Source organism: Hyaena hyaena, unplaced genomic scaffold (assembly GCF_003009895.1).
Source record: "Hyaena hyaena isolate Hyena2069 unplaced genomic scaffold, ASM300989v1 scaffold_783, whole genome shotgun sequence".
Classification (NCBI taxonomy): Eukaryota; Metazoa; Chordata; class Mammalia; order Carnivora; family Hyaenidae; genus Hyaena; species Hyaena hyaena.
Window position 1 is genome coordinate 475,943 of NW_024081416.1, and position 16,638 is coordinate 492,580.

The 16,638-nt window shown below is 67.2% G+C and overlaps 2 protein-coding genes across 5 annotated transcripts in view; both read right to left on the reverse strand.

Annotated features, from left to right (window-relative positions):
* Nucleotides 1-1,340: 1,340 nt before the first annotated feature.
* Nucleotides 1,341-13,376, reverse strand: DENND4B (DENN domain containing 4B). Of its 3 annotated transcripts, none has more exons than XM_039218946.1 (28): nucleotides 13,152-13,376; nucleotides 12,151-12,490; nucleotides 11,472-11,724; nucleotides 11,193-11,262; nucleotides 10,828-10,997; nucleotides 10,511-10,755; nucleotides 10,089-10,155; nucleotides 9,951-10,009; nucleotides 9,632-9,776; nucleotides 9,213-9,388; nucleotides 9,006-9,106; nucleotides 8,416-8,631; nucleotides 8,017-8,162; nucleotides 7,589-7,728; nucleotides 7,380-7,506; nucleotides 6,809-7,015; nucleotides 6,483-6,611; nucleotides 5,599-5,764; nucleotides 5,173-5,340; nucleotides 4,597-4,985; nucleotides 4,351-4,473; nucleotides 4,020-4,189; nucleotides 3,788-3,929; nucleotides 3,362-3,598; nucleotides 2,773-2,890; nucleotides 2,516-2,681; nucleotides 2,376-2,440; nucleotides 1,341-2,268 (listed from the first exon to the last, which is right to left on the reverse strand). In XM_039218946.1, the coding sequence occupies exons 2-28, from the start codon at nucleotides 12,465-12,467 to the stop codon at nucleotides 2,123-2,125; spliced, it is 4,458 nt and encodes a 1,485-aa protein (XP_039074877.1). In that variant the 5' UTR covers nucleotides 12,468-12,490; nucleotides 13,152-13,376; the 3' UTR covers nucleotides 1,341-2,122. The 3 variants fall into 3 exon arrangements, 2 of the variants coding, with proteins under 2 accessions (XP_039074877.1, XP_039074876.1); XM_039218945.1 differs by having other exon boundaries at nucleotides 6,827-7,015; nucleotides 13,152-13,232; XR_005525819.1 differs by having other exon boundaries at nucleotides 2,177-2,268; nucleotides 2,584-2,681; nucleotides 13,152-13,232.
* A 1,346-nt stretch (nucleotides 13,377-14,722) lies between these two features.
* CRTC2 (CREB regulated transcription coactivator 2) overlaps nucleotides 14,723-16,638 on the reverse strand; it is a 9,059-nt gene continuing 7,143 nt past the window's right edge. For both annotated transcript variants that reach the window (XM_039218936.1, XM_039218937.1), the window contains exons 12-14: nucleotides 16,095-16,364; nucleotides 15,491-15,677; nucleotides 14,723-15,364 (exon numbers count right to left, since the gene is read on the reverse strand). In XM_039218936.1, the coding sequence (XP_039074867.1) occupies nucleotides 15,144-15,364; nucleotides 15,491-15,677; nucleotides 16,095-16,364 (678 nt within the window). In that variant the 3' untranslated portion in view covers nucleotides 14,723-15,143. The remainder of the gene's footprint in view (nucleotides 15,365-15,490; nucleotides 15,678-16,094; nucleotides 16,365-16,638) is intronic.

Here is a 16,638-nt window from a genome sequence, read left to right on the forward strand (position 1 = left end):
GAGACCAGATTTAATTAAAAATTTGTCACACTCAAGCATATATGCTCTAAAGATATTGGGCACATGTTTTCCCTCATACAGCTCCCTAGGCCATAGGACAGAGATGTCAGACATCATAGTGAGTACTTTGCTATTGGAATTTCCAGATATTCTTGTGTTTATAAAGAATTCTGGAGTCCTGTCCATGTGCCTGTAGGTGTCTAGAAGGAGGCTCACGGGTGAGAAGTATAAGCCAGGGGCAAGGATGATTATCGTTACTGTGACTCAAGGGGAGCTCTAGATTGTATGCTCCGGTAAGGTAGGGACGGAGCTCTACTCTAATTCCAGATGGTTCTGTGCACTGCTGGGCACACCACACCAACAAAAACTTTGGTTTTTGGTATTTCAGATACAGGGAAAGGTTGAATCTGGGGAGTGAGGTCTGATCAGAACCTGGGGTGACATGAGGGTTCCTTGAAGAAGGCATCTCCTAGCCCCTGGCAAGACTGATGGCGTTTCCTAAGCCCCTGCTCCCCTCCTGTGCAGCTCTTTTAGGGCGCTGGAAAAGCACCTACTGTGCTTGGCATAGGATGGGGAAGGGTCGGTCCTGTGGCTTGAAGTTTACAGCATTTAGAGAGTCCTTCTCTCTTCATCCACTGTGATCCACTCCCGGGAATTTGCACTCAAGTGTCCCATAAGTTACTTGCTCCATTGACCCTCCTGCCCTCTGGGGAAGGACCCAAGGCATTTGTTTTGTTGGCTAATTCCCTTCGGTGATTGTTGTTTCTGGAATTTATTTCATCACACAGGAAAGGGAGAATTCCGAGGCGGCCAATCTCCCTGTTGCCCACATGCAGTGAGCTCCTCGCTCCCCACCCCTGTCCTGGCACTGTCCCCAGGCTGGGACCCTGGCTGGAAGAGTACTGACCGAGGCTAGAGCAATTGAGGAGGCCTGGGATGACTGCCAGGGCGACGAGAGCCTCCGACACCAGCTACCAGGGAGAGGGCTGTCCTCTGGCGGTGCTGGAGAAGCCGGGAGGGAAAGCCGCGGGAGAGGGAAGAAGGCAGAGATGAGCTCAAGGCCCCCGGAGAATGGCGCCTTTGTGTGGGGTACAAATGAGGGACAAGGGGGTGATTGTGTGGGAGGGCCGGAAGTGCCACACAGACTGGCACCACCACGGCCAGTGCTGGACTCACCCCTCTCCTGCTCCCAGGGCTCCCGGGGCCCCAGGGGACTCGGTCCCGGGAAGCTGGCCGTGCCTGAGGCCACAAGGGATGTAAAGGCAGAAAGGACGTGCAGCCGGGGGGAAAAGGAGAGGTGTCCCCCACAGCTGTCCCAGATCCAGGAAAAAACGCAGAAGGAAAAAGACAGAAGCAGCATTTACTATATTTACATCCAACAAACTTTGCAAGGAACAATCCTTATTGCACGGTCAAGGCCCTGGGCGGGTGGAGTGGGCGGGAAGGACTGGGCTGGACGGGGCATCAGTCCCTCCTGAGGGGAGTTTGGGGCTCCTCTCTTGGCTCCTGCCTTTTCTGGAGCTGCAAACCACTGAACCATGTGCCCCACGTCCCGTCTGTTTCTCACCATCCCTAAGAACCTCCTAAGAAAGGGGCTATGGCTCCACAATAAATGACTTAAAGTACAAACACTAAGGTAGAAAGCTGTAATGAAGAGCCTCGGGCTACTTCTGCAATTCCAGGGAAGAAGGACCATCACCGGTGGGGAATGACATCCCTCCCTCCCGTTCGGGGCAAAGGCTCAGTAGCTCTGTATTTTTCCAGTTGTTTTTTAAAACAAAAACTTATAAAAAGACCAGGGCAGCGCAGATCTGTGGGTACCCTGGAGGAGGGTATAGTCTGGGGAAGAAACAGAGCTGTGCTAACTCCCCCGCCGCACCCCTGCCTCCTACATCAGTGTGAGCGCACCGGGCCGGCTGCACATAGGCCACTGTGAATTCTGGGAACAGTGGGCCCCTCTTCCTGCTGCCCATGCACTCGGTGCCTGTGGCTGGGCCTGCTTCCCAGCCCGTCCCCAGCTCCTGTACGGGAGGGGCAGGGAAGCAGGCCACCTCTGGAGCCCTTCCTCTCTCAACTCCCTCCCCCCGCCCCCCCCAGCCGGGAGAGGAAAGCTTAAGGGTCCCTAGCATTCCAGAAGTGCTCCAAAACATTTCCGGCAATCGATGGCCTTCGCAGTGGGCATCTGTGCCCGCCGCTGCTTCAGCCCCTCCTTGCCCATGCTGCTGGCCAGCTTGTTAAAGGCAGACTTGTACTTCTTGTCGAAGGCCGCTAGGGAAGAGGGCGGAGGTGGGTCAACAGATCAGGGTTCCAACTCCCCCCCCCCCACACCTGGCCCCAGATCCTTCAACTCCTCAGTCCCCTGCCTGCTCTCTCACCTATGTCCACGTGGTCCTTGCCCAGAGCGGCCATTGTCAGGAATAAGATCTCACGGTAGATGCCCCTGCAGTGGAGGCAGAGGGGGTGAGTGAGAGAGGGAGGGGCGAAGGCCAGCGGCCCCCGGGCGGGAGCGCCATACCTCTGCAGGTGCAGGCCTGTGGGAGGGGGCCCCAGGGTTTCCAGCAGGAGCCCCACGGCCTTGTGCACCTCATTGAGACCGACGTGGCGCATCACCGACTCTAGCAGGTCCAGGCTAAGGGGTGCAGGCGCCGGGCCGGGCCACACCACCCGCTGCGGGATCTGGCCTGCGCCAAACAAAGGAAGGAAGCCAGGATTATCGAGCCCTCTGAGCGTGGGACCCACCCCTTCCCAGCCTGGGCCGAATACCAGACTCACTGTGGACCCTCCAGAGCACATAGAGAGGTGGGCAGCTACTGGGGTCAGGGGTCAGGACATCCCACAGCAGCCGCACCTGCACAGACGCCGGGTCAGGTGTCAGCCAGGGAGACGGGGCCTGCAGGGGCCGAGACGAAGGGGGCAGGCTCGTGAGGTGGCGGGCAGAGGACGAGACCCGGGCCAGCGCTGTTCGGGGACACGGCAGAGAGAGGAGGGAGGGAGGACCGCGCATCCCCGCGAGCACGCGCTCTGAGAGCACGCGTTTTGTTCCGCGGTCACTACGTCACTACTGCCTACAAACTGCCTGCGACCTAAAAGGCGCTCCACAAATATTTGGGGAGATGAACAGACAAACATCAGGAGGCACTGTGACGGGCGCTGGGCACCGCGCGAGGTGTCCGACAGCCCCGGGCGCTGCATGCTTGTGCCGTTCTACAGGTGAGAGAACTGAGGCTGAGCCGTGACCTTAAAAGGCCAGGGGTCAAACCAGGTGCCGCCTCTGAAGCCCAAGGGGCAGAGCTGGGAAGTGAGGCGAGGAGCACTCAGGAAGCAGGGGCCGTGGGGGGGGGGGGACGGGGTGGAGTCTGACCTGGGGGGGCGGGGGCCCGTCACAGGAGGCCAGCACCAAGCATGGCAGAATACTAGGCAGGCGCAGCCGCTGGAAATACCACAGAAGGTTCCAGAAGATGATGGGGTGGGCAGCGGGCAGCTCAGGCAATGCCAGCACCTCAGTGCCCTCGTTCTCCACCAGCGACTCCAGCTCCTTCCGCAGCACCAGAGGGCTCAGGTACGCCCAGGCCCCACCCTCCACCTGCCGGGAGGCGCCCTGTCAGGCACAAAGAGGGAGGGTGATTCAGGGCGGACCGAGGCCTAGTCCCCAGAGCCAGGCTTCCCACTGGAAGTCCCCAGACCCAGGCCACCACGTCCAGCAGTTTCTGAGCTGCCCCACGCCCTCCATGTCCATCACACCCCACCACCTGGTGCCCCCAAGATCCGATTCCTTGCCAGCTCTTACCCCCATGTGCCCGTTGCAGAGCCGGGGCTCATCCAGGGCAAGGCAGAGCCTACGGTCACTGAGCACGGGGCCTGGGCCCCCCGGGACAGGAGCGTCTCTGCTGCCACCGGCTCCGGCAGGGGCAGGCTTGGGGCTGGGGGCCCTGCGGAGGGGTAAGAAGGGTCAGCCCCTTGGGCCTCCACTGCCCCCCACTCCCTTGTCCCGCCCGTAGCACCCACCCTGGTTCAGGTACCTGGGGCGGGAATCCAGGGTCTGGACGCTGAGCAGGGGCACGAAGGGGCAGGCGCAGAAGGGGCAGACTGTGTTGAGGTTGGAGTCGTCAGGGGCCCAGCCAGCCATGATCTCTTCGTCGTACACCAGTGAGTCACAGGCCCGGCACAGGGAGCAGCTGGACAACAGGATCTGTGGGGAGAAGACCCGCCAGGCTCGGGAAGGGGCCCCCCACCTCCCGGGCCCCGGCCTCTGACGGAGGGATGGGGGCTCCCCGGCCCCGCCAGGCTCGGGAAGGGGCCCCCCACCTCCCCGGCGCCAGCCTCTGACGGAGGGATGGGGGCTATCCTCACTTCCAGGGAGGGCGGCTGCAAGGACCCAGCGGTGTCACTGAGGCGCTCCGAGGACCGCCGAAGGCTCAGGCTACTGAGAGAAGACTCGGAGAGATCCCACTCGCTGCCCAGAGAGGCTGAGCTCTGCCATCACAGGAGAAGGTGCGGTCAGCCCCCTAGGGCCTCCTCCGGGTTGGCTCCAAGACTGCAGCCCCTCTGCAGGCCCCTGGGGTGCCGGCCCATCTGCACCCTCCCCTGGCGCGCTACCTCGGAGGCGGTGGATCCAGGGCGCTCTCGGGGGCGCAGGAGGCTGTCCATGGGGCTGCGACGCGCTGGGGGAGGTGGGTCAGGGGGCAGCTCGGGTGGGGGACCACGCGAGGCAGGGGGGCGGCGGGAAGGGGTGAGCAGTTGTTGCAGGCGGGCGCCCAGCCCTCGTCTGGGGGTGCTGGCCTCTTCCTGACGCCCACCAGCCTTGGGCGTCCGCCCACTCAGCCCTTCCAGGGCCTCTGTGGACTGGGCGCTCAGGGCAGAACCAGAGTCCTCCGGGCTGCCCCCGGGTGCCAGCTCCTCTCCGGTCAAGCTCAGGTCAGAGAGGCTTCCGTCTCGCCAGGGCACAGGGGATCCCCGGGGCTCCAGGACCCCCAAGGCCTCGATCACTGCAGGGCAGAGAAAAGTCAGGAAACAGCCCCCGGCTGACCCGGCCCTGGCACCACGACCCCAACCCCCACCCCCGCGCCGCCCTGGACAAGGTCTTCCAGCTTCCACAGTGCTCCCCACAGAGGGCCCCTCTCTTCCTGGCGAGTGCTTAGGAAAGCCGACTGGGGGTCAGACAAGGGCACTCACTGTGGGCCACACCAGCCTCCACGGTGGGCTGGGCCCCACGGGCACTGCCCAGGCTGCCACTTTTCACCAGGCGCCCTGTGGGTGAAGCTGAGTCTCGAAAGCTTCGACCAGCCCAAGTGGTCTGGCGCTGAAGCGGACGGGTAGGAGAGTGACGCTCCCGACGGGGCTCTGCAAAAAGTGGGGACAAGGCTGACGGGTGGCCGGCTGGACGCCCAGCGCCCCACTCCAACACGGGGCCTCCTGCGTGGGCCTGGGGGTGCAGGGGTCCTCCCGGGCGGAGCATCCTCCCCTTTTCACCAGCCAAGCGCGGCTTATCCAGAGTGCCCAGAACGCCCAGTGCCAACCACGAGGCCAGCCCTGGCCCCCCACGCATCTCCCTGCTGGAGCCCGGCTGCTGTCCCCAAGCCTGTCACAGGCTCTACCCACCTGTCTGGGCACCGCCTGCCTCTGCTGCCGCTGCCTGCTGCTGCCGTCGTCGCCGTTCCCTCAGGGGCTGGCGGAACTGAGCGGCCCCCAGGACGACATTCCGGAGCTTGGCCCAGCGCAGACGTCCGCCGGGGGTCCCAGCCAGCCACTTGCTTTCCAGCACGGCCTGCGAAGCACGGTGCCCATCAGGATGGCCTACTTCCACGGCCCGACTACAGCCTGATGGCCACTGCCTGTTTCAGGGACACCCCCGGGGACTCAGGGGCCACCTTCCCCTGCAGACGTCCCGCCTGGTTCGGTCCTGCCGACGGCTCGGCCAGGAGCGAGAGCCCAGATGGGGCTGGTAGTAGCAGCTGCCACTGAGGGTCTGGAGGAAGCCAGCAGCAGTGCAGACGGTTTGCATCCGACTCGGCTACTTGTCGAGTGTAAGGCTTTGAAGAAACCTTTCTGCTTTCTCGCCCATCAGTTTCATCGTGTAAAAACCAGGAGGCAGTTCAGGGCCGTGGTTAAGGGCCGGAGTGCAGGGAACATGGCCGCGTCCCTGTGTTCATACCCAGCCTCCCTGACCTCCTCCTCGTGGGGGCCTGGACCAGGGACCAGCTCCCTGCACCTTCACCGCCTGCCTGAGAAGGCGGGGCTGAAGCAGCGCCTGGCTCACCGGCTGACACCACAGCCACCAGTGGGTCGCAGCGGTACCTGCCCGGTGGCCTCTGGCGAGCAAGCAGGAGGAAACACCGCGTGGGCGCTAAGGCGCCCTGAGCACGGCGAGGACAGTGGTTTCGGGCTGGGTCTCCGAGGGGACGTCAGGGAGCAGCACCGCCCCACGGCACACGGGCCGCCGGCCCGCCCTCACCGCCCTCACCCCCCTCGCCCGGATTGCGCACCTTGTTGTAATAGCCGTAGGTGATGGTGTTGGGCACGATGCCCGCACGCCTCATCTCCAGCATGACCCGCACAGACAGCACGGGCTGCCCGTAGTGGGAGCAGAGCTGCATCAGCACCCGGTAACACACCTGGGCCGGGAGAGGCGCCGGATGAGGGGCCCGCTCCCGGCCCCCCCTCCCCCGTCCCAACAGGCACCTTCTTCCAGCCCCCACAGGTCCCTGCAGGCGCGCCAGCCAGCGGCCCCGAGGGCTTCCAGGGCCACCCGCCCTTCCCCGCGGACGCCGCACCCCAGACACGCCCACCCGGTGAGCAGCAGGAGGCCCACCTCGTCGGGCAGCACCACCTTGCGGCTCTCCATCTGGCGCAGCACGTGGTAGGCCGTGTGCAGAGCCTGTACGCGGGAGGGCGCGGCGCGCACGAAGGCCGGCAGACACAGGAACCAGAGCCCGTAGCAGTGCCCCAGCAGACACCGCGCCCACAGCTCGGGCACGGCCGCCGACTTCTGCGCCATCCGCTGGGCCACCTTCGTCTCCTGGATGGGGCGGGGGACGCCTGGGTGAGGGCAGCGCCGGGCCGAAGCCGGTCTTGAGATGGCGCGGGAGGAGGGACCCCCCTCCCGAGAAAGGGACTGTGCTCTGACGGGGCGGGAAGGTACGCACACGGGCCTCGGCCCTGCGGGCCTGCAGCACGGGCAGGCGCCCCAGGAGAGGCAGTGAGCCCCCCCCTCCCCAAACGAGTTAGAAGACGAAAGTGATGGTGAGGATGAGTGACGGTGACAGCAGCTCACGTTTCACGAGCTTTCGTGGGCAAGTGGGTTGATAGGTGCCATTCCAGCCCCTTCACGGGAGGAGAGACGGCCTGAGTCAGGGGCGTCTGTGGGGCCCCGTCCCGCTTACCTGTTTGGTACGGCGGGGGGCAGGGCTGCTGGGGGCACTGCGGGACGGGCCGGGCACGGGCAGAGCCCCGGGCTGCTCCTGAGGAGACTCAAACAGCTCGGCCCGGAGCTCCGGGAAGCCGTCGTAGCTGGAGGGGCAGGGAGAGGCGACGCCGTCAGGAGCGGTCAACGCGAAGCCCGCCCGGGGGGCCTGGAACAAGAGGCCCTCACCAGTACTGGGGGGCGGATTCACTGCCCTCCGGCGCGGGAGGCTCCTCGGGCGGGGTGATGAAGACGGTGAGCTCGTTCCCCGACAGCTCCTCCAGCTCCACCAGGGGCGTCGGCTCAGGCTTCTCCTGCTCCGGGTGCACCTGAAGCGGGAGCGCGAGAGAGCGAGGTCATGGCGGTGGGCGCGGGCCAGGGTGCCAGGGTGTCCAGGGCACCGCCTCTCCCTGGAGAGCACAGCCCGGCCCACGCGCTCCCCGCCCCCCCAGGCCCCGGAGGCGCCGCAGGCTGCAGGGGGCAGAGGGGAGGCGAGCCAGACCCGGAGGGCGGCGTGGACCTGAAGCAGCCCCGCGCGGGGCACAGGGGGCATCCCCGGCACGGACGAGGCGTCGAGGGGCCGCGGTGGCTCTCGAAGGGCAGGAGGCGCCCAGTACCTTGTCCACGCACGAGTCAAAGAACTCGAGGGCAGCGTGCCGGGCGGAGCCGAAGGAGCACTCCTCGATGAACTGCGAGAACATCTGCGTGCGCAGCAGCTGGCAGTACAGCTTGTGGCTGGAGCGCTCCCGGGACTTGAGGAAGCCTGGGGTGAGTGCAGGGCGGCCGGGTCACGGCCGCCTACTGGGGCCACAGCCTCCCCAGCCCCCTCTGCAACCCCTGCCTCCACCCGGGGCGGGGTCCCTGAGGGCGGGCCCCGCCCAGGCTCCCGCCAAGCCCAGGAGAGCGCAGGGCCCGGACCTGTGCCCATCGAGACGGCTGCTGGGCAAAGGACCAAGCGAGCGAGCGGCTCCCGAACCCCCAGCCCCTGGACGGCCCTCCAGTGACGCCCCGACTACCCTGCAAGAAGAAGAGGTTGTCCACGTCCCGAGCCCCCTCAGAGGGCGCCTGGGTGAGTGGGCGCAGGAAGTCCCGGTAGCCCTTGAGCAGACACGCCATGAAGCGGAGAAAGGCTCCCTGGACTTCGCGCTCCAGCCGGGCCCGGCGGCCGCACACGGCCTCGTAGTCGGTGAGCAGGAACTCCAAGGACGCCTCCTCCTCGGGGCCCGTGTACGCTGGGCACCGGGGCAGCCCGAGTCAGGCCGGCCTCGGCCCCGCTCTTCCCGCGCCAGCGCCAGCTCCTGGCACGCCTGGCAGGCGCGGCGCCCGGCTCCCCCGTCCCGCCCCCGCGTCCAGAACACCGACACTGGACGCCCGGCCCCTCGCGGACACTCGCACCAGGTGAAAACCTGACACCCCTGAGCTCGGCGGGTGAGGTCTAGCTCCCCACAGCCCTCCCGCCCTGAAGGCTTGCATCAGCGACGGTTCTCACACGCATGCACACACACGCTCACAGGCACACGCACACACGCACGCGCGCGCACACGCATGCTCGCACGCACACACACGCGCACGCCCCCACGCCCCCACGCCCCCACGGGGTTCTCACTCTGGTCCAGCTGCTGGTACAAGTTGGTCAGCATAGCCAGCAGAACCTTGTAGGGCCTGCGGGGCAGCGTCCGAGGAGAGAGGAGCTTCTTTTCCTCAGTCCTATGAGATGAGCACAGGGAGGGAGGGGCCGTGGGGCCTGTGTCCCTGGCTCTCTATGGGGGGGGGTGCAGCGCACACCAGCCCGGGGGGGGCCCGGCCCCCTTACTGAAACAGCGTGTTGGTGTCGAGATCCACACAGATGACGTCAGCAGGCGGGTCATGCAGGTCGAAGTAGCTGGAGTGGATGCCCACGATGAAGGGCACAGGGGCGCTCAGCACGTCCGCCAGCACCAGCGGGCACAGCGGGATGTAGGGGCACTGCCAGTGCAGCGGGAAGATCATCTGGGGCGCCAGGGAGTAAGAACCAGTGAGCTGGGGCGGGGCGGCAGAGGGGGCGTGGTGGGGGGAGGGGGCATCGGCCTGCGGAGCGGGGGGGGGGGGGGGGGGGGGGGGGGGGGGGGGGGGTGCTCCAGAGAACAGTCCCGGACTGTGCCCAAGGAGAAGGCTGAGGACGCTCAGGAAGAAGGAAAGGGAAGCAGAGTGTGGGGAGCTGGGGTGGGGGAGGGCTGGCAGGGCGGCGCTCACCGACACCAGGGCCTCACACACGCTGGTGAGCAGGTCGGGACGCAGCGAGTGCACCAGCAGCTTGTGCTCCGTGAGCACAGCCAGCAGCAGGGTGACGGCCAGCTCTGGGCCCAGGCTCTGCAGCAGCTGCAGGAAGCTGGCGCCACTGCAGGCAATGCAGGGGGGGTCACCAGGAGACCCTGGAGCCCCCTCCCTACACACTATGTGCAGATACCCCCGGGGCCCAGACTCCTGACTGGGGGCGCCTGCCTGGCACTTACCACGTCCTTGGTCATCACAGTGCCCGTGTCACCCCCCCCCCCACAACCCGGGCACGTACCTGAGGGGCAGGGGTGAGGACACAGGCTGGCAGAGGAGCAGGTTGTCATAGGGAGACATCTGGGGGCAGAAGGGCCGCAGGTCACAATGACGGAGGGAGGCTGGCCAGCCCCCCTCCCTCCCCCTCCCCCTCCCTCACCTGCACCAGGATGCGAGGCCTCTGCGGGGAGGGGAAGGGGACGTTGTGAATGAAGTGAGAGATGTGCCTGGGGAAGAGAGGGATGCTCATGCCCTTCACCTGTCCCCCAGAGCCTTCTCCGGTCCCCCAGAACCTTCTCCGGTCCCCCAGAGCCTTCTCCGGTCCCCCAGAACCTTCTCCTGTCCCCCAGAGCCTGGGGCCTCCCTGGGCTCCACCTGGACCCCTCGCCTGCCATCAGAGCCCCCGCTGCACAGAGGGCACTCACCCGGTCACGACCTAACCAGCAAGCGTGGGCTGGATCCCGGGCCCCACTCACCCCTCAGCCCGTGGCACTTCCGGCCCCCACTCCTCTGCCCACCCCAACCTCTTCCGTCTCTCCTGGGCTCCCCACCCCTCCCCAGCGTCGGGGCGCCCGTGCTCACGCTTCCAAGGGCAGGCGGTGGGGGCCCGAGACGGAGTAGCGGTAGAGAAAGGTGAGGAAGGCTCGGAAAGCAGGGAAGGCAGGCCAGCGGGACAGCACGGCAATGGCGCGCCGGCTGCGGACGGCCCGGCCCCCCAGCGCCCGGCCGCGCTCCACGGCGCTCAAGAGGCCCAGGGCCCGCGCTTGCCGCTCTGACAGCCTGGCCCTCGGGAACGCCTCGTAGAACTGCAGGGCGGCCCCGTACACCTGGCGGGGGGCAGAGAGGCAGTCAGGAGGGCTCCGCATGGCCCGGGCCCCGGGGCACACCCGCACACCCACCTTGTCTCCGGCGGCACCCGTGAGCACGAAGGTGGAGAAGACGGGCACGGGGTACTTGGTCTGGGCAGGCCAGCACTCGACAGTGGCCCCCATGGGCAGGCAGAAGACGGGCACCGACTCGGGCAGCGGGAAGGCCTCGTTGTCCTCCTCGGGGTAGCGGCCTAGCAGCTCTGCAGCCCCAGCACAGTGGGGGGAGCCAGAAAGGGGGCCGATCAGCGTTGGGGGGGAGGCCCAGGGGATGCCAGAGAAGGGCCCGGCGGCAGAGGGGAGGCGGGTTCAGGGCACGCGGGTCGTGCTGGCCAAGAGGCGCCAGGGCAGAGGGACTCGAAGGACCCAGGGGTTGGGGGGACGAAACTACTGCTCACCGGCCTCGTACACCAGCGTGTTGGCCTTGGCCAGGCCCACTTTGTAGCACAGATGCACCGCGGGGCCCCACTGTCCCAGGAACAAGGAGAGACGAGCAGATACACAGCTGGCAGCGGTTTCCGGGGACCATTTTCTCTCCACTTAGGCCACCGCGAAGTGGCCCCCCAGACGAGAGTCACCCCTTCTGGGCCCACCCCCACACTAGAGGCCCTGGTCCCAGGCTACCCTTCGTGCCCCGTGTCCGCACCCTCACGGCAACGTCTCGCAGCCCCGCTCACCATGCCAGGGTTGAGGCTGCGTGGCAGTCGGCAATAGGTGTGAGGGGTGCCCTCGCCCTTGCTGGGCAGCACCAGGCAGAGGTCAGTGATGCCCAGGGCGTGCAGCCCCGCCCCTTCTGCTGCCCGCCGGTAAGTGAGGTAGGTGCGGGGGTGCCCTGGGCCGGGAGGGGCTAGGTTGGCCGAGTGGCTGTAGGGTGTCGTTTCCAGCACTTGGAAGCCAGGCTTGGGTCGCTCCTTCCCCTCATACAGCACCCTGAGCACAGAGCAGAGACAGGCGTCAACAGCGCGGGGCAGATCTGCCAACCGGTCCTACCTCCCAGCCTCGCACCCTCGGCCTCGTCAGAGCGGGCGCCAGGGCCCACTTCTGGCTGGCCTCTGCCCGAGGCGGTCCTTCCGCGGCCCCGCACATCCATTCATAAACGCTAAGGGTTAAAGCTTCCATTTGCTGAGTCTGTGCCGAGTCCCATACAAGGGTGACCTCGTTTAACCGCCCCCTGAGGAGCTGTCATTTCCCCCGTTTTACAGACTGGGAGACACGAGGGGGGGCTGGAAGCTGGGAGCAGCCACACGAATCCACGAACCCACCCCGAGGGAGGACTGGGTGCATACTCCTGCCCTCCCCCTGCCCCTGGACCTCTGGCCGCCCCCCCCCCCCCGTCCCTACACAGGGGGCACGCACCCCAGCTCGACCAGAGGGGGCTTGTCACGGCCCCTGCGGTAGCAGATGACGGGCTGAGTTCCACCCAGGAGCCCCGCACTGAGTTCCAAGGGGTGGCCCCCAGCCGAGGCCTGGATGCAGGTGTAGCCCTGGGGCACCTCCTCGCCCAGGGCCCTGGCGATGACCGCCACGTCAGTGATGGGATCGGCGGGCCGCGGAGGGCGCAGGGTCCCACTGGGCTCGGGAACCCACGTCTCCTCGGGGATGGGTGCTCCGTTGCCCCCAAGCCCAGCTATCACGAAGTAATCCACCAGCCGGGGGGGCCGCTCCTCCGCCATGGCCCCCCCTTCACTCACTGCATCTGGAACGGTCAAGTGCGGGAGAGGTGAAGCGGGGGAGGCGGCCCGGGAGGCGACCCGGAGGCGACCCCGAGCCTTCCCACCTTCCAGGGAAGGGTAGAAGGGTAGGCCCGGGGTGGGCCGCCAACCCGGAGCGCTCCCGCCCGTGACGTCAGCGGGCCCTTAAAGAGACCCGGACCCTGGCGCGAGGCGGTGCCAGCCGGCTCCCCAAACCAGCCGCGCACCACTCTGGGCTCGCGGCTGACCTCGGCCCTGACCTCAGACTGCTCCGAACCCCCGTTGAAGACCCCACCCGGGCTCGCCCCCGCCTGCGGAGATCAGTCCTTCCCGTAAGGGCCTACGTGCCTAAATGACATCGTGCCAACCTGACAGTCTTTTTTAGGGGTTTCTGACCTTCCGACTCTACTGGTGACATCAGCCTCACGATCCACATAACGTTCTTAAAGAGCGTCCCTCTAGGTTTCCAGGAAAGCCCACAAAGCCCAAGTTTTCGTGTCTCTGAGGCCGACTCAAGTGCCCTGATTCCTAAATCCCGCAACCCAGCAGCCCTGCACCCTCCCACCTCCAGGATCCCCAAGTCGGGTCCAGAGCCGTCTGCCCTCCTCCGCGGAGCCCAGGGAGGGAGGCGCGCGCCCCCCGGGCCTGGAGCCACTGTGTTCTCACCTGCCGCCGTGGCCCAACCCGAGAGCGGGGGCCCCGGGGGTCCCCGAGCCCTAGGGCGCAGAGCTGGGGCGCAGCTCAGTGGGTGGCTGCAGCGGAGGACTGGAGGCGTGGGGCGCCGCGGAGAGGAAGGGAGGGGACTTCCCGAAACCCGGGAGGGGAAGCTGCGCGGGCGGAAGTCGGCCCGAGGGCGCGCGGCGGGGGGACCGCCGGGGCCGGGGCGGGGGGCGGGGAGGGGGCGGCGGGCCCCGCGCGCGGCCGCTCCTCCGCCCTCCCCGGGCACCCCCAAGCCCGCCCGGCCCGGCCCTGGCCCCGGCCCCACGCGGCCGTCCCGGCAGGGGAGCTGCTGCGGGAGCCGCGGGGCCGGAGGCGGGGGGAAGGGGGGCGCCCGCCGCACACCTGCGCGCCCGCCCCTGCCCCGCCGGGCTGCGGGGCGCCGGCCGCGGCGCCCTCCCCGCTCTTTCACTTCCCCGCGGCGGAGGAAGCGGAACCAGATGCGCAGCCGGCGCCCGCCCGCCTCCGCCCGCGCCGCCCCGCCCGGCCCAGCCCCTACCTGCCGGCCCGCGGCTCCCCGGCCCCCGGCCCGCGCGGGCCGGGCGGGGCGGCTCGGAGGCGGGGGCGGGCGGGCTACCCGGTCCCGGACAGGGCGCCGGGCTCGGCGCGCTCCCGCCGGGCGGCAGGCGGAGGGACAGGCGGCTGGGGCGCCGCGCCGGGCTCGTCCGCGCGCCCCGTTTTCCCTAGTGGGCCCCCCCCCACCCCGCACCCCCGGCCGTGACCCCGCCGCGCCCGCCCGGCGCCTGCAGCGCGACCCCTGGCGGCCGGGAGGGCCCCCTGCACGCAGGCCGCGGGGCCTGGTCACATGTGGCCCGGCAGGCCCTGGCTGTGCCGACCCCGCGACACCCCTACTTCCAGGTTTAGGGCACACTGCATTCCGGGCGGGCTTCGGCCACAAGCTCTCGGTTCCCTTTTCTGAAAAAGACAAGGGCTTTGGAAAGAGGAAGAGGAGAGGCCGGCACCGTGGGGTGTAGGGAGAGCAGGGGGGCAGGGGAGCCGCAGGGGACACCACTCCCCTGACTGCCGGGTGCGGAAGAGCTTGGAGGGCAGAGCACAGGCAGCCAGACAGGAAGGGGCAGGAGACCCGGGGGCATCCCGCAGGGCTCTCCCGGGGCTCTCCCGGGATCCAGCCTGAACCCTGCCTGGCATCCATACTGCCTCCTCGGAGGCAGCGGCCCCTGGGGAAGCTTCGGACTGCCCTCTCGGCCATCAGTCACCTCCTCACCCGGAACTCACAGCCAGGCCTCAGCACCGCGCCTGGCCAGTCAGAGCTCCTGTCCCCATGGCCGACCGGGCCTGGACTTGGGGCGGGGGGTACGGGGGCATGTGTGCTGCCCTGGGAGTCCACATCCAGCCCGGAAGCCCATGTTCAAGGCTGGGTACAAATTCTGAGGCTGGGGCCCTTCCACAAACCACAGCAGTGCTGAGAAGATCCAAAAAGCCTAAGCAAGGAAAGGGCCTGGGGCCCAGGACCCTCTAAATCCCCAGATGCATCCCCAACAGTACAAACCACTCCAAAGCTTAATACGATTTTTTTATTAACATATAATATATTTAATAAAAAATAATATCCACTCTGGCTCTCTCCTGCATTGCAAGGGGAAGAGTGGGGAGGGGCCGGCACCGCCCACCCCCAGGCGGAGGGCAAGCCCCGCCTCCGGGGCTCCCCTCCACCCCTGCCTTCCAACAGGCTCTGACCTCCAGACAGAAGTTCAAAGTTACAAGTGCTTTAGGCCCTTCCTCGAGCTCCCCCAGGCCGCCCCTTGTGCAGGGTTCAGGGGCCACCCGCACAGACCCCTCGCTCTTTCTTTCTTGGGATCGCTCGTTCGTGGCAGAAAGAGGATCTGGGGGGGCAGCGTGGCATCTCTACTGGCCAGGGGCCAGGGAGGAAAGGCCCAGTGACAAGACAGGGCCAGGGAGAAGGGGCCGCCAGCGCGGCCCTCACTGCAGCCGGTCACTGCGGAACGAGTCCTCCACCGCAGGGTCGGGCAGCAGGGCGCAGGGGTCGCTCAGCATGTGGAGCCCCTCCAGGCCCAGGGGCTCCATGCGCAGCTCCTCCTCCAGCCCCAGCCCCAGCCCCAGCCCGGCCGCGGACACCTCAAAGCCAGGCACTCCGGCCAGGGCTGCAGCGATCTCCTTGGAGAAGCCCGGGGAGGAGTCTCCTGTGAGGACAGAAGAGAGGGGTGAGGGCCGGTGCCCTGTAGACTCTTCGGGGACCTGAGACTCCGGGGGCCCCGGCAAACGCGTGCTCTCCTCCTTTCGTGCCCATCACCACCCACGCTGCTCACCTGGGAGAATGATGTTGGGCCCTGAGCCGTGGCGGGAACAGTGGGTCAAGTTCTGGTGGTTGAGGGTATGGGGGTCCTGGAGGCCGCTCACTGGCCCCTCGCCCCCTAAAAATCCAGGCCCTTCAGCAAAGCCAGAGGGGTCCAGCGCCAGGCTGGCTGACGCGCTCTCCGTGCCGAACTGCTCCGGCTGTGGACGCACAGACAGACCCCGAGGAAGTGGGCTTCCGGTGCGTCGCATCTGCCCCCCTCTGCCCAGGAAAGCACCAACCCCGCACCCCCACCCCAGGAAATGAGAGGAGAGGGCAGAGGCAGCAGCCAGAGCGGCAGAAGCGAGCACGGGGCCCGCAGCAGGTGTGGGCGCCGTACCCGCCGGGACAGAGCGAGCGCATGCGGGGAAGAGAGGGAGTCGGGGCAGCAGCGCTCAGAGAGCACGCTACGCGGGGCCAGCTGGGGGAGGGGCAGGACAGAAGCCTCAGACTGGCAGTGCTGTTACCTGGGGGGGTGATCTCCCCCCCCCCGGCTCTCCCAACCCCGCAGAGGCCCCTCTGCCTCACCTCACCCCCAGCCCCTCCCCTGCTTCAACGCCAGTGACCTGGGCACTCACGGTCCCCAGGCTGAAGTCACTCATCAGCCGGTGGTGAGACTGCTGTCCGTGCCCCCCGGAGCCGGGCGGGTACAGGAGCCCGCAGTGCGGCGGCCGGCCTGGGGGCTGCCCGCCCGCAGGCTGCATCGAGCAGGCCTGAGAGGGCAGCCCGGGCTGCTGTAGCGGCTTCGGGGTGGGCGGCTGGGTGGGCAGAACGAGGCTTGGGGGGCTGTACGGGTACGGGGGCAGCCGCTGGGCAGGGGGCAGCTCGCTGGTACCCAGGGGGACACCCTGAGGAGGAGGAGAAAAGGAGGAGCTTCAGCCCCCGGCACGGCCCCGAGAGGAACTCAAGTCAGGGTCCCCACACAAAGCGGCCGGGTCCACGGGGCGGCCCTGGGGTCGGGAGCAGTTTCCCGAAGCGCGAATCAGACCGAAAGGGACTGAGTGAGGTTGAGGCCGACTTGCTCGGGATTCGCTGCAGAAGTAAACTGTTCCTAAGCACCGTCAGCAAGTGACCCATCCCACAGGCGAGTGCTGGCGGCAGGGGACGTGGGGGGGGGGGGGG